Source organism: Ambystoma mexicanum, chromosome 10, assembly GCF_040938575.1.
Source record: "Ambystoma mexicanum isolate Mex_15411 chromosome 10, UKY_AmexF1_1, whole genome shotgun sequence".
Classification (NCBI taxonomy): domain Eukaryota; kingdom Metazoa; phylum Chordata; class Amphibia; order Caudata; family Ambystomatidae; genus Ambystoma; species Ambystoma mexicanum.
In genome coordinates this window covers 1,157,105,946-1,157,121,030 of record NC_090932.1, presented here as the reverse complement: position 1 = coordinate 1,157,121,030, position 15,085 = coordinate 1,157,105,946, and the positions used below count along the sequence as shown (strand labels likewise).

The 15,085-nt window shown below is 43.1% G+C and overlaps 1 protein-coding gene across 2 annotated transcripts in view; it reads right to left on the bottom strand.

Annotated features, from left to right (window-relative positions):
- The window catches only part of LOC138492113 (STE20-like serine/threonine-protein kinase), a 520,802-nt gene that overhangs the window by 106,379 nt on the left and 399,338 nt on the right, over positions 1–15,085 (bottom strand). For both annotated transcript variants that reach the window (XM_069619087.1, XM_069619086.1), the window contains exons 13-14: positions 4,282–4,411; positions 1,035–1,159 (exon numbers count right to left, since the gene is read on the bottom strand). In XM_069619087.1, the coding sequence (XP_069475188.1) occupies positions 1,035–1,159; positions 4,282–4,411 (255 nt within the window). The remainder of the gene's footprint in view (positions 1–1,034; positions 1,160–4,281; positions 4,412–15,085) is intronic.

Sequence of the window (15,085 nt, the reverse complement as noted above, 5' to 3'; positions counted from 1 at the left end):
AACCTGTGGTGCTCCATATCGTCTTGCTTCCAAGGCGAGCACGTTGCCCCTGAGCTATCCCCCCGAGCTATCCTCTAGAGCCCTCTGTGTATCATAAATCAACTATTGTGAGCAAGCTGTAAAGACAGGCTCCCAGCATTGCAGGTCTGTTCCCAATACCAGGGCTGAAGGTTCACTGGCTGGGCTGCTGTAGGTGGCTCTCCTCCTAATAACTTTGGTGTCCACACAATCATTGTATTTCTTTTATCTTCGTGATGGCATGGAGCATTGTGGTGGACCGTAATGTGCGCTAAGGGGCCCAACTGAGGTTTGTGTTTCTCAGTAACGTCTGACCAGACTTTGTTTAAGGTTGATTGGAATTTTCCCTGTGAGCGATGAATTTAGGGCCATCTGTTGCCCAATGATTTTTAGCAGCCGTTTTGGTGCACAATTGATTCTGGTGTTATTTGGTTTTGAGGTCAACACGAACAATCGCTCCTTCCAAGAATAAAGGTGGCCCACTACTGATGTGCTGATTGTAGCTTGATACATTCATTTTTGTGAGGGTGATGTTTTGGATGGCAATCCGGTATCTCGGTAACAATCTCTACCTTTATTTTAAAAATGTAAAATTGAAAATAATCAGTCATCACATCTGAGCCAAAGTGTGTTGAATGAGAAATGTTCGTTTTTTTAACTTAAGAATAAGTTCGTTTTTTTGTAGAAAGAGTTTCCGGCGTTTATTTATGAACTAGTAAATGTTCTTATGACAGTAACTTTTGGGGATTATAAAATGGTCTTTTTGTATTTGTGATTGTTTTCTCTTCCTTTTTCTAGGTTGGTTTCATGTGTGCCATTTCCACCATGCTCATTGGTTAGGGATACATGGATATCTATCTACACGGCCACTCTGTCACCTTTAGATGATGCGAGATCCCCTTGGTGGCGTATGGGTGCTTCTATGGCCCGTTGCTGGTGTCTACATGTCTCTTGAGCCCTCTGGCAGGCTATCCTGCCTTCATGTGTGCCACCTGATGCTCACTTTGAAGGCTCACCTTGTCTTGCCGTTTGAGGAGCTGAAGCCGTTGTTGGCCATGCTGTTCTTTCACTTGCTCATTAAACAGGTTATATTTCTCACGCAGGTGCTGCTGCTCCAAGTCCCAGACTGCTGACTCCCGAGCTGGGGAAGGACAGAAATGAATGTGAGAAAGAACAAGGATGCGTGAACAATGAAAACGATTGAAACACATGGAACAGTTTTGCCATTCACTCAAGTCCTGACCTGCATTATCTGCTTTGAATACACCATTGTAGTCTTCACACAACCCTCTTGAGTACACCATATACTCATGGTATGCAGGTTGTCCTGTTGTTCTAGTACTGGGGCCTACACTTCGCTCTCCTACTGCACCTCAATCCTGACCGATGCACCCTGTGTAATGGAGCCCAATAAATCTCACAAATGATCCGCCGTCTTGACCTGGGGCACACCTTAAAATTCCCATACCTGGTTCATACATCGCTAAATCAGCTGCATGCTGACCTGTGCAACCATGATTATCCAGTATCGTCACACATGTACACCACTGTCGAGGTCATTCTTTATGTGAGGCTCTGAGACGAGACCTAGTTTAATTCCAAGGCCTTTATGTAACCCTATCATTGCCAACCAGTGGTTCCTCTAATACGCTATGTCATGGCATATAGCTGCCTCAGACATTCAGTATTGCTCAGAATAGTGAGGCTTTTACCACATAGTTATTCCTCAAGTACCTGTTAGTGGTGCGATTCATTTCTTTGCAGCAATACCACAGTAATTTTGGAACATGGGTTATAACGTCCCTGTGGTAATTCTAGCTCCTTCAGATCAAAGAGGTTTGCCTTCTGGTGGTGCTACCAGAAAGACTAGTTTGACAGTAATTATCTCCACATAATTTGGCACTGTTCTATGCAAGCTCAATATCCCTTTAGCCTTATCTGATCGTATTCCATCATTGCAAAACTTCATCTAAGATCTGGCAAAAAATGGTCCCAAGAACATTATCAAAATTCGGACTAAGATCTCTCTGGAAATGGCTTCACGCATAATTGCCTAGAATATGCCCTGCCAGGATAACGCTGCCCTGTTGCTAATTAGGCTACTCCAAATACAAAACATCCATGGATACAAGGATACAGCTATTCTTAAGAAGGGCCGGACTGGGGAATAAAATCGGGCATCAATGACAAAGTGGCCGCAGTTGCAAATGGCAATTCATTGCTTTTGTGACAGACGCTTTGAATAGAATCGAAGGGGGAGTTTTTTGATAAAATGTGATGCAAATTGTGCAATTTAAAGAATATATATTAAGCAACACTAGTCAAAATTACTAGCCGCATAGTAAAGAAACCCATCAAACTGGCCGACACAAGCATTTGGGGTTTTTGGTTCGGGCATTGCCCTATTGCCCTATAGGCCAGTCCAAGCCTGATCTTAAGCCCATTTCTCATCTCCCCTTTCTTGAAAATTTGGCAGAATCTATTGTAGTTGATCGACTTAAGTCTTTTGTTGAGAAAAAAAGATTCTAAGATGAAGTTGGCTTCCGGTCAGTCCTGAGAACTGAATTGACAATCACAACCATATTTGACGAACTTAAAATGGAACAGGATCAGGATGTAGCAGTACTTTTATATTCATGGATGTACCTGTAGAATCCAACCCTGTCACTCATCCACTCTTTCTTAGTATGCTGTACAATTTGGGTACAAATGAGAACACCCTGCTTTGGTTCGAGCTCTTCGCTATGAAGGCATTTGAAATGCACCAGTTTCAACACAAGGGGCAAAACCTTTAAATGGGAAGTCCAACATGGCGTTCTTCTATCCCTGCAGCTTCTCAACCTGCACTTACAACTCTGATTGTTTTTTCCTTAATTATGCTGCAGATAACCAAATCTTTGAGAAATGGAAATGGGATTGACAATCAACCGTAACAAGGTTTCAACACTAAATCCATCATCTGTAAATACTTAAAACTCAATTCCAGGAAGAAAGAAGTCCTGTTAAGCACGGTGGTGGAAATCCTCTGGTCTGATGCCATGAACTCAACCTGCCCACGTAGTGTGAAACCTTGTAGTCATTGTGGACTAAAACCTCATCCTGGAACCACAGGTGGCCATGGCTGGTAAAACACTGTTCATTTCTCTGCACATGACATAGACAACTACTTCCACATTCAACATTCACTAAGTGCGTCCAAGCCACCAATGGAATGCTTAGTGCACAATGGAATTTTCAACAATGAATCTACTGCATTATCGAGCAGACTCCATTCCTATCTTCCCTGGAGTTTGCTCCAAAAATAAGATCCAATTCAGGAGATCCCATAATTCATGAAAGTGAGAAGAGGTGGCAGTAAATTTGAAGTCGAGGCGGCCACATCTACGACAGACACCTGCTAAATGTGGTATTACCCAAATTGTTCGTTTACAATTGTTCGAATGAACAATTGACCGAATTTAAAGGGTCACAATTGACCTTTTCACAATTGACCGTATATATATATATATATATATATATATATATATATATATATAAATATATATATATATATATATATATATATCTGTTTGGTAATATATTTTTATTTATATATATATATAGGGGTTTTGGGGGGTTTGGCGTTAGGTGGGGGGTTTCCCCCCACAAATATGTTACAATTGACCTTCACAATTCGGTCAATTGTGAAAAGGTCAATTGTAATTCAAACAGTTGTAAAACGAACAATTCGTATACAACCCTAAATGTACATCTAGAAACTAGTATCATTTGCTTTAGGAAAACTATCAGGACGAGCCTATTTCGCACTGGAAACTGACATCCCTCAACAACTCAGTGTTGTGAACATGGTATTGCCAGGTGCTCTTCTGCAGCGTCCGGATACCATTTGAGTTGAAAGAATAGGGATTAATAGTCACCCATTAGCCACCATCAAACCCTTTATCGTGAACTGTGCTTCCTATTGGCATCTCCAGTACCTCTTGATATCATGGTGTTCTTACTAGCAGTTAGGCTTCCAGGCTTTTCTGCAGTGGGAGGTGTACCTGGGAACCAAACTGTGATTGCTTTTTTGTCATCCAAACCACTTACCAATGGACCCTAGAGCATAGTTCTGCATAATGTGTTATTGACTCCTAAATGAGGTAAATAAACCTGTAACAGTGCTTTCAGTGCAACTTGGTATCATGTGGTACTGATTCCCAATAATGCCTCCAGTGCTTTTTTGTATTGCCTGACGTTGCCTTCCAGTGGGGTCTCTGATACCTCTCTTTAAATTGTTGATCCTTGCAAGGAATTCACTGTCAATGGTCGTCATTGCCTTCTTGTGCTCTAGAATCACTTCCTGCAGGGCTCGGTTCAGCTTCTCCTGCTGCTTTTGGATGAAGCACTGCTCCTAAGACATGAAAACATAGGTTTACATTGCAGTGGGGGAGACATGAAAACATGCCATGTATAGCACATGTCTGAGCTGCAATCATTAATTCTGAAACAAACCACTGGTCCACTTGAGGGGGTTCCAGCAACCTACACATTTTACTACATCCAGAAGCAACCCTATCACAAATCAAATTTGTGGTATTTAACATCAAATAGAACATATCACTCCTGTTATTACACATGGGGAAACAGGAAGCAATAGTGATCAGTAGAATAAAGATCCAGAACGCTACGTAGTCCTATACATTACATCATCAATCTAAGCCAACAGAGGGTGTGGCTAATTGCTGTAAGATGATCTATAGAACTTACCTAGAATTTCATGTATTTTAAAAATTTGGTATGTCAAATATGTATACGTGAATTTAGTTAATCATTCAGGGGTTTGTACATACAATTTCTATCTTACTTAATATTTTGTTCAATGTGAGTGATCTCTTCTAAAGTAGAATTGTCTTGAAGGTTATATTTATTGTGGTCATATCAGGTTTGTATCTCGCCTTTTATTGCACCTAGAATAGTCAAATGACTTCTCTTTGTATTGAGTACCGGATTCTGTGGTCATGTCTACTTTTAACATGTTTGTTTTCCTGATTCATATGTAAGTGGTACATACAATCATCTTACTTCATTTATTACTGATTTTTCTTTTTCAGATGTATTACCGCTTTTCTTTATAGTCAAGCATTCATAATGTTTTGCTTTTTAAAGAAATGTTGTTATTCATATAGGCCATGCAGCCATTTTTGTTCCCAAAATGGCTGCTGCTTTGATTCGTATTGCCTTTTCACTCTTCGGCCTATTCAATCTTCCCATCATATGTTTTTTGTGTCGTGATCTGGTAATCTTGTTGAATATTGACCGGTCACCATTTTCTTTTTTGGGCTACTGGACATGTTTGTTTCAGGACACCATCCTCAGATTTGGGTGACAGCTTACCACAGTCCCTTTTGCTTTTCATGGAATACCATATTGTGCACAGAGGAGTCTGCATACAGCATTCTCAAAATCCCATGTAATGTGCAAAGGTAATCAGGATTGCTTTTTCACAGCATACTTGTAAATTCATGCCCACTAAACCACATATGGCATTCATTTTTTTGAGCACTGTGATTATATATTTACGTTTCATTTTAATATTCTCTCTTTACGTATCTTTGAGGATCTTGGGAAGTATGTCACTCTCTTTATGGTCACTTCCAGAACCACCCAGCTTTTTTCTTCTTGAGTCACTTGGTTAGACAACATTTTGTGTACTTGTGGCAAATGTGGCGTTTCTTTTTTTTAAGATGTATTATTGACTTTTTATGAACAAAAATATCCTTTTTTATGGGTGTTAATTCATAATCATTATATTTGTTATTTTCTACAGGATTGATACTTATGTCAATCAGAGCCCTGAAGATTACCCACATCATGGGTGTCAAACATATGTAGTCTCTATAATGGCTTTTAGAACCTTGTAAAGGCTTTTTAATGGAACTAATAATCTTTCACACTGAAGGAAAAATTGGAAGAATATATTTAGTACACTGCTTTTTTTCACCTTTGCAACTCGTTTTTGTCTGGAATTGTTTTTGATCCCTCTACCTTGTACTGGTATTGAACTATTTATTCTCCACAAAATGTTTGCTTTTCCACTGTTATTACTCTGCCCTGGAATTTGCTTTGAGTATCACTTTGCCACCTCACAGCTTTGCATTCCTTGATTCTGTCTGAGGTCGTCTGTGTTGCTGTTGTACAGAATGTGTATGGCCTCGCAGTTGGTGCCAGACTGCTCTCTTGGGCGATGAGACTAAGGCCCATTTGCATATGATTGGACCACTTCTGTAATGGCAGAGGCAGGCTATACACATGGAATGCGAGCTGCCCAGGGGGATTATCAGTATTTCTAATGGATTCACATCTTTCTGTTCATCACTTTTCTATGAGTTTTGTGAATCTTTGGTATTTGCCAGGTTGTAGGCAGCGACGTGGGGTATGTTCACTGTAGAATTAAGCTGGTACTCACTGAGGAGCACTAACAATGCCAAACATGTCTGGGATTATTTGTTGTTCTTCCGCAGAGAGGACAGGATTTAGCAGTGTGGGTTAGACTCTTCCCTTCAGGAACAAGTCTGGGACAGATTGGAATATGGTGACTGGAACATGCAGAGAAATGTAATTTAATGGGTTATTTATAATGTGCTTAATACCAAGAGGTTTCTAAGCGTGGACCCGGGGATTGAATCTGTGTTGCTCAGCGTCGTCTTGCTTCCAAGACGAGCGCGTTGCCCCTGATCTACCCTCCCGAGACAGCCAAACCATTGCAGGCCCCCGACAGCAAAACCCAGGCACAGGCCACATCTAACAACCTGGCAAGCTTCTTTGATGACAAGATGGCAACAGTAAAAAACATAGGAAATCCATTCACAGCCTATTTGCAGTCTTATATTTCCGTAGATTTCTGCCCAATCCCTAACCTTCATTTCCTGACATAAATTCTAGAAATAATCATAGGGCTCCAGCTACAGAAGCACCACAATTATCAGGAACCTTTTTGAAATGGCCTGCGACGAGCACCGGAATGATGCAAAATGATTTCACAGAGGAACTCCTATAGGCACTAAACTTGCATTCTCTTCCTCTATGACCTAACTGCTGCATTTGGCACCACCAATGACAAATTACTGCTGGACAGGCAGTGACACATTCCATGGGCCTGGAACGCAGAGCACTTATTTTGGTGACCTCTTTTCTGGAAGATAGGTCCTCAGAAAAGGAAAGGGCATAATCAAACTCTCTTGTGGCTTACCAAAAGGCACAACTATATCCCTTGTTTCCAGTTTGTGTTTATTCACATTTAATACAATTACACCATAACTGCAATATTCAATAATTCATACATCAACAAATAAACCCCTTAAGTATTGTGACGAATCATGGGACTCTGTCACTTCTCCCCAAGGGGGAACCTTTCCTTGTGGGTCTAGGAAGGCAAGCCCGCTACGCAAAACCCTCCCTAGGGGTAGAGGTAAGCGGGACCTCACAGGGAGAGACTCCCCGTTTGGAGACAAGGACTCCCACTCCAATGAGGAACTCCCTAAACCAGAGATCACTACACCCTCTTCAACAAGATCTTATGAAAGAAGACATGAAGAGAAGAACAAAGTAAAGTTTGTTCTTGTCAACCAAGTGTAGCATTGGTGTCTTTGTGAGAAAGCTTAAAATAAACTGGGATGAAGATCACTCGAAACCATTGTGAATGGGAATCTTAAAGTAAACAAGGACTTGCACAATGTATGAGGGAAGCCCCATTAGAATGTCATAAAACAGGAAGGCGGGCCCTACGAACAGAGAGAGACTGCGAGTTTCAAATCAGCTGGTACTGCCCTGCTGAGAAAGTCCTGAGCATGCGGCATCCGATGTGAGGAAGAGAATCCAGGGAATTCACAAAAGCGAGGCTTTGGGAAAAGGAAGAGGCACCGAGTGGAACAGGGACCCAAAGCAAGTCGCCAACGCGCTGCGTTGGGAAGAGGAAAAGACAGAGAATGCTAAAGTGTAGAGAGGACATCCGAGAGACATCCTGGCCCTGAAGGGAGGAAAAGTGGTGGAGTGGCCAAATGTGAGATGCAGTTGACCTATTGGTCCATAAACAATGCCGATATCACGAGTAAAGAGCTGTCGCAGAAGAAAGCGAATGAAAGAAGAACAAAGCAGCAGTCTCTGACGTTGCTAAAAAGGTCAGAAGCCATTCTGATTCAACGACAAGAAGGTCCCCGTCCATATAGGACCCCAGTGACATTATCCCTACAAAATACAGGTAACAGGGAAAATGGGAGACCCGTGAGGGGGCAAAAGAGAAAGAGAATCATTGCTTGGACACTCAGACTGTCCCAGTCAAAATGAAGTATTGAAAATACAGAGAGGGAGTAATAATCATTACTGGAATGCTCATACTCGTCCCAGTCAAAATCCTTGTCCCATTCAAAAAGAAGTATTTGAAAATATGTAGAGTGATAATCATTATTGGAACGCTCATCCTCATCCCAGTCCAAAAGAAGTACTGAAAATACTGATAGGGAGTGATATTCATTGCTAAACATTCATACTCGGCCCAGTCAAAATGAAGTATGGTGGAAAACACAGCTCATCCCAGTCTAGAACAATTATTAAAAAGAGGTGAGCTAGAACATTGGGACTTTATAGCTTGTGTTGATCAGGATGAAAAGTCAGTAACAAGAGACTACAAAAACATTTGTGAGAGAATAATGTTGAGATATTCTAGGACGGAATGGAGCTAAAAAAGAGAAGAACAAAAGAGAAAGAAGAGAAAGCAGTAAAGGAACATAATAAGACCTGTAAGAATCCAATATCGCAACAATATAGTTTGATTAGAGTGATGGCTAGCAGATATTTACGAATTCCATATTGAACTGCACTTGGGGGTGAGGGAACCCATGTAAGAGGAGAAGGAAGTCATTCTCCTGTACCTTATTTCTTATCACAGTGGTAGGATCAGAACAGATTAGCTTTCACTGAATCTGATTTAAGACTTGCGCCAACCACTGACGAGCACCTTAGTTTGTTAGGTAGGGAACACTGCAACTATTGTACTAAGTATTTAGTGAAGAGCCATTTGAGAAATCATTTTTGAAGAATTTTCTTAGAGGTGATAGGAAGGATTTTCTTTTTGCTGCTTTCTCCCATAGGCTTCTACAGGATACTGTTTCTTTTTGGTTTGTTTAGACTTTTGACCTGACTTTTTGGAGGTAAGTAAAGCCTCCTGCTTTACTTTTCTGGTCTTTTGGCTCATCCGTTTGGGGAAACTGATCAGTCCCTCAGACTATCAGTGTTGAGAGACTATTCCCCTCTTAGTAAATTTCTTGTATTTTTACAATTTCAAAATTCAACATAAAGTGAAGTATAGTTAAATTACTTTATACCCTTACAACATTTTCTCTAATGTGTTTTCTGTTACATTGGAAATGTGCCTAGGATGGGCTGATGGCAGCCGATTTTCATTCTACTGTGTATTATACTTTTTTTCCATGCACCTTTGCATTTACCGCAATTGGCTACTAAAGGAGACTAGTGCCCTAAACTGGTCATGCTATGAGGTTTTCACATGTCTGTTGGCCATATTGTTCTTTGGCCTTTTCCTGCCTCTCGGGTTTGGAATTACCATATACGGAAAGCCCTTTCCTGGGGAAAGCTCCTGCTTTCCTGGGCAAAGAGGCTGTGTTGTGCGTTGAGAGTCGTGAAGATATAGGAGACCTCCGTCCCCAAGTGCCGCACAGGGAGAATCACTTATCACTCCCTGTGCAACCCTTGAGGCCACAGGTGGAGAAGATCCGAAGCCGGAACTGAAGTACCAGGAACCCCCAGGTAGCTGTAAGGGAAGGCAACGATTACAATCCAAGCAAGCAGGGCACAACGAGTAATCAAACAGAGAACAATCAGGGTCTTACCGGGGACTTGATAGGAAGGACGTTGAACCTGAAAGGGAGGATGGTTCCAGGACTCACTCAGGCAAGGGACCGGATAGGACCAGATGTAATTCGTCAGTCTCCACCTGAAGAATTTTGTACCGGAATAAAGGGTCCCAACAGTCTGATTACAACCACCACTTGGGAGGCGTGACCCACCGTGCAGCGAGGGGATCTGGAAGATCCAAGAGAAGTCCGTTGAGCAGAAAGATGGGTCTGAAGCCAGGAAGAGCTCCGTGGAATAACCAAGAGCAAGATCCAGAGGGAGTCCGTGATTCAGTCCGAGGTCAAGAGCCGTGCTGAACAGAGGAGCCGGTGTCGCCGTGGCCAAACGTGATCCGCAGGAAGTCCAATTAACAAGAGCAAGGTTTCAGGAAGCCGGGTAAGTAATACGAGTAAGTTCGCCGCCAGTCAGGGTCTCCAAGGAAATCAGCTGTGAAGCGTGGAGTACAGGTACTGCCCGGTTTAAATACGTTCACCTCCTGGTCACGCGACGATGATTGGAGTCACGTGACCGTGACCCCGGGGCACATGACCGTTTGGACGAGTCACGTGACCGGGTCAACACGGTACGAGGGCTCGAGCGGCTGCCTAATCTCCATGGCAACTGCCAATGGAAAAACGGCCGCAGGCGCGACTGAATAGCATGCGGCGATTGTTTCGCCAGCGCGCGAGCCACACCGGGTTGCCTGTTTGAGCCCTGGGGGACAGGTGGAGGAGAGTGAGTGCTGGATGACGGGACATGGCCGGAGGTACGTACCGAAGACATGACAGGCTGTTTGTGTGTGAGCCCAGATGTGCGTGCTTGGACTGTCTGGTCCCAGTCCACATCCAGGTGCCGGAATGTCTGTTGCTGGGCAAATGTTGTGATTGAATGATTGGATAGCCACTGCCTGTTAGAATGTGCGGATCCTTGCCATTGGTGGGCGTAGGCAAGTTCCCAGCCCAAATCAAGGATGAAAGGAGGACTCCTGCAGCCATCGACAGATCCTCGTTGGAGCCAAGACCCCAACAAAGAATTGCAGCTGCTGATGACCCAACGATGACTCCTGCAGCTGACCAGCATTAACTCCTGTGAAGCCCTGGTGAATCCCTGCTCCTCTGTCCTGATCTCAAGAAGGCCCTTGCCAGTGTCTCAACCCCCAGGACAATGGGAACAGAACAACCAGTCTCAACCCCTGCTTGAGGATCCATGACTTCAGAAGTGTCTCTGGACCAACCGGTGGACTGACCAGTTCCCTCCTGGGCCACCTCGCTGCAGCCGTCACTGTTGTGCATCCATGGGACTTGAAGGATCTTCAGCTTGTACTACAAGGTGCCTGCTCCTGCATTTTCAGCCTTCTTGCATCAAGAGAAGCTGTGCTGGACCTGCTCCTCGGTTCGTCCATTGAAGATCGTCATTGCCTTCTGACCGTGATAGCTCCCTATGCAATATGTCTTTTTTGCTCCTTGGCAGTGTTTGGAGGTCGTCTGCTCTTTCTTCAACTGGGTATTCAGCCGGAAGGTGCCTGAAACTGTGATCTAAGCCCAGCAACCAAGTGAAACTAAATCCTGATTCCAAAAAGGGCTTCTGCACCCACGACCCCTGGGTCTCCCTCGACGGGACCAAGCACAGAAGACTCTGCCGCCAACAGAATCTGGAACCTAAGCAGTGGTCTGTGGAGAAATCAGAGTCAGAGGGGGTAAGTTAACACATATGTTCCTTTTCCCCCTGTTTTCCATAGGGTTACATGGGCGTAAAACCCTGTTCCTGTCTCACTCTTTCCTGACTTTGGTAGGTGGCGACCTGGTCAATGATCCCTACCTAGGCTTGCCTTAGTGTTTGGAATTGAGCGAGTTACTTACCTGTGTGTTAGGTAAACTGTTCTATGGTTATTCTAAAGTGTCTTTACTGAATTTCCTGCATCCGAGTACTTATCCGTGTTACACTGGTTATAGAATAAAATGCATTTTTTCTTAAGAGTGAATGCATACATTTGTTTTATAGTAGGCACGTGACAATATTTCCCTAGAGGTTTCATATGCTTAGTGTGTATTTTAAAGGCCAAATAATTCATTGTATATTTTCATTCCTGCCTGCCTAACTGGAAATATTTGTGTTATCTGTGTGGACTTATTGTAGCCCTAGATCACTCCCCTATACCCTTCTGAGACTAAGCCTTGCCACTCTACTACCGTGCGTTTATTGGGTTTGGCTAAACTTCAATGTCTCCCAGTCCATCATAATAGGTTTTCCTCCCGTAATCCAACACAGGGTTGTTTTTGGCAATCCATCTTACTAAAAGGGAATTCCAAATAACAATAATAGGGGGTCCTTCAATTCATGCAAAGCTTCAACCTCCTTTCGCTAGAAGAGTACTTAAGATCAAAAGCTTTGCACAACTCTGCAAGAGCACCACATGTGGAAGAAGGACACCTTCTCTCCACACTCCCTCGAACATAAATTTGAAACCCCTGGGTAGAGGTCTACCAACTTTACAGATTTGCCACCTATTTAATAATGAATCCCATGTAGTTTAAACTGAGCAGAGCTTAAGGTCTTGTATGCTTTCTTGCATATGAAGGATTTTAACTCTTCGGTTATTGCAAAGCCAAAATCCTTATCCCATCTTCCACTTAAATCCCCTAATCTTTGTTTCCTGGAAGAAAATATAATTTCCATTCCAAATGCCATAGGGGCATCGAGATATGCCCATTTAAACATTTCTTGTGAGAAACATCCTGTTAACAGTAAGCAAAGGATAGTGTAATTATGTTGATAAACCTCCCCTTTCTCCAAAGATTACCCTCCCTTTCCATGCCTGCCTCAAACCAAATCTGAAACCTCTGGGCAACCACTATGTCCCCTAGGCGAGGGGAAGACTGAATAAGGAAGTCCAAGAGAAGAGTTTGCCTATAATTTGACCCTTCCTCCATATCTACCACAACAGAGTCATGGTAGAGTGTTTCCCGATTTTCCCAGGTGAACATGATGGTGGTGCTCAAGGCCATTAGCAAACTTTGACTGGATGCAGAGCTCTGTTTTCCAGATGGTCTCATTGCTTATCCTCAGAAGTAATACGTTGATAATGTAAAATCCTAAGGTGAGATGCCAAAAATGAACACCCAGACTATGGGTACACTACCCATCCTAATTCCTTAGACAAAGGTGAGATGCCCATAGGGAATTCTGGGGTTTTCCCATCCCAAAAGAAGAAAGCTAATGTGACTTTAATATCACCCAAAAAGTGAGTTGGAACCATAATTGTCAGCATTGTAAAAATGGGTGCTCTGGGTAGCATGTTTATTTTAATCATCGTCAGACGTCCCATCCATGAAAGTCCCAAATTGCGCCAACTCTGAATATCCATCTTCAGTGTTATCACATTGGAGTGAAATGTATGTAGCTGAAAGAGGTTGTTTAAGTTGTTGCTTAACCACACTCCTAGGTGTTTAATTTTCTCTTCACAAATTTTAAAGGTGAACACTTTCACTTTATCCACAGTTTATTGGTTAGCTAATCCTTATGGGAGAAGGTGCGAATTATCCACATTTCTTGTATACCCTGAGAGATGGCTGTCGTTTTAGGTCCTGCTTAAGGGCCTCAAGAGATTTTAGTTGACTAGTCATAAAGAGCAGGACATGATCCACTAATAGCCATAGCCCCATCTGGAATCCTTTTATACCCTCAGATCTATGTTCTCTCTCCGCTGATGACTGGATTACCAGTGCACACCTCTGTAGCAATATACTACAGGATGAGACCCCATTGACATGCACACTGCTAAGGGTTTAGAATATATCCCACCTATCCAGTTCATCCAATTTGGACCAAACCTATACTCTGCAAGGATGCCCACTAAGAACTGCCACCCTAACCCTTCTATTCCAGCATCGAGAGATAATATATTATCGGAGCAACCCTCATATTCGTAGCTAGGTTGATCTGGTTTAGAATCTTTCTAATATTGTCTGCCATTGCCTTCCCGAGACTAATCCAACCTGGTCTGTATGTATGAATAGTGGCAGTACTAAATTCAGTCTCATACCAAGAACCTTTGTAAATATCTTTGCATCAAAATTAAGAAGCGATATTGGTCTGTAGAATGATCATTGCGTGGGATACCTTCTTGCTTAGTAAATTACCATGATTAAGATTTCTGACAAAGTTGGGTGAAGCTCATGTCACATGAGCACACAACTAAATACTGCTGCTAGTACAGGGGATAAGAGATTGAAAAATATTGTATAAAACAGAACTGTAATGCTGTATCTCCCTTTGTTTTTACTGGACCCCTTTCCCTTTATTACCCTCTTTAGTTTAGAATCCATAGATTCTCTCCAGGAATCATCAGAAGTTGTAGGGGACCAGGAACGCTGCCACCTCTGCTTCCAAGACCTCTTCTAGTGTGCATAACTTTCCGTATTAGTTTGTGAAACAGCTATCTTTATTTATTTTTTATTATTATTTTTCCTTCATAACTTCTCATTCCCCTTATCCTTCTGCCAAACGTTTGCCTCCTCAGCCTACGGACCAAAAGAGAGCCCCCAACTCCCATCTAATCAAGATTCTCTATCTTTCTTGAGTCATTTCTTCCTTCCTTAATTAAGAGACCCCTAAATGTAGCATTTGCTGTGTCCCATACTGTCATGATGCCTGCCCCCGGGAAGCCAGACCAGGCCCAGCAACCCCGGAAGCAGGCATCATGCCATTTGGAGCATGCCCAAAAACCCCAGTTAGCGGCTGTTTGGGTGCAGTCCTGGCGCCTATGGCGTCAGGTTCATAGGGATAAAGTCAGTCCTGGCGCCATGGGCGCCAGGCTCATTACAGAAAACCTACCTAATGCAGACCATGCTGCATACTTACCTGGTGCAGACCATGCTGCACGAAGCCACAAGCCAAATGGGGCTTAGGAGGGACTATGTTACCAAAGGGACTACTTTCTACTCGGGTGGGGGCTGTGGAAGAATACTTACCTGGGACTTCTTCCAAGGCTATTTAAACCACGCCCGGACAGCCGCACGTGCTTCGCGTTAATCTGCATTCAGCAGCGTAACGCTCACCGTGCCTCCAGCAGCTTCCAGTCTTCAGCCACTCCCGCTTCAGTCCTGGACTACCTGGAAACGAAAAGAAAGAAGGAGAAGAGGTTCAAACTTGAAACCTTACCTGAATTCTTGATCCA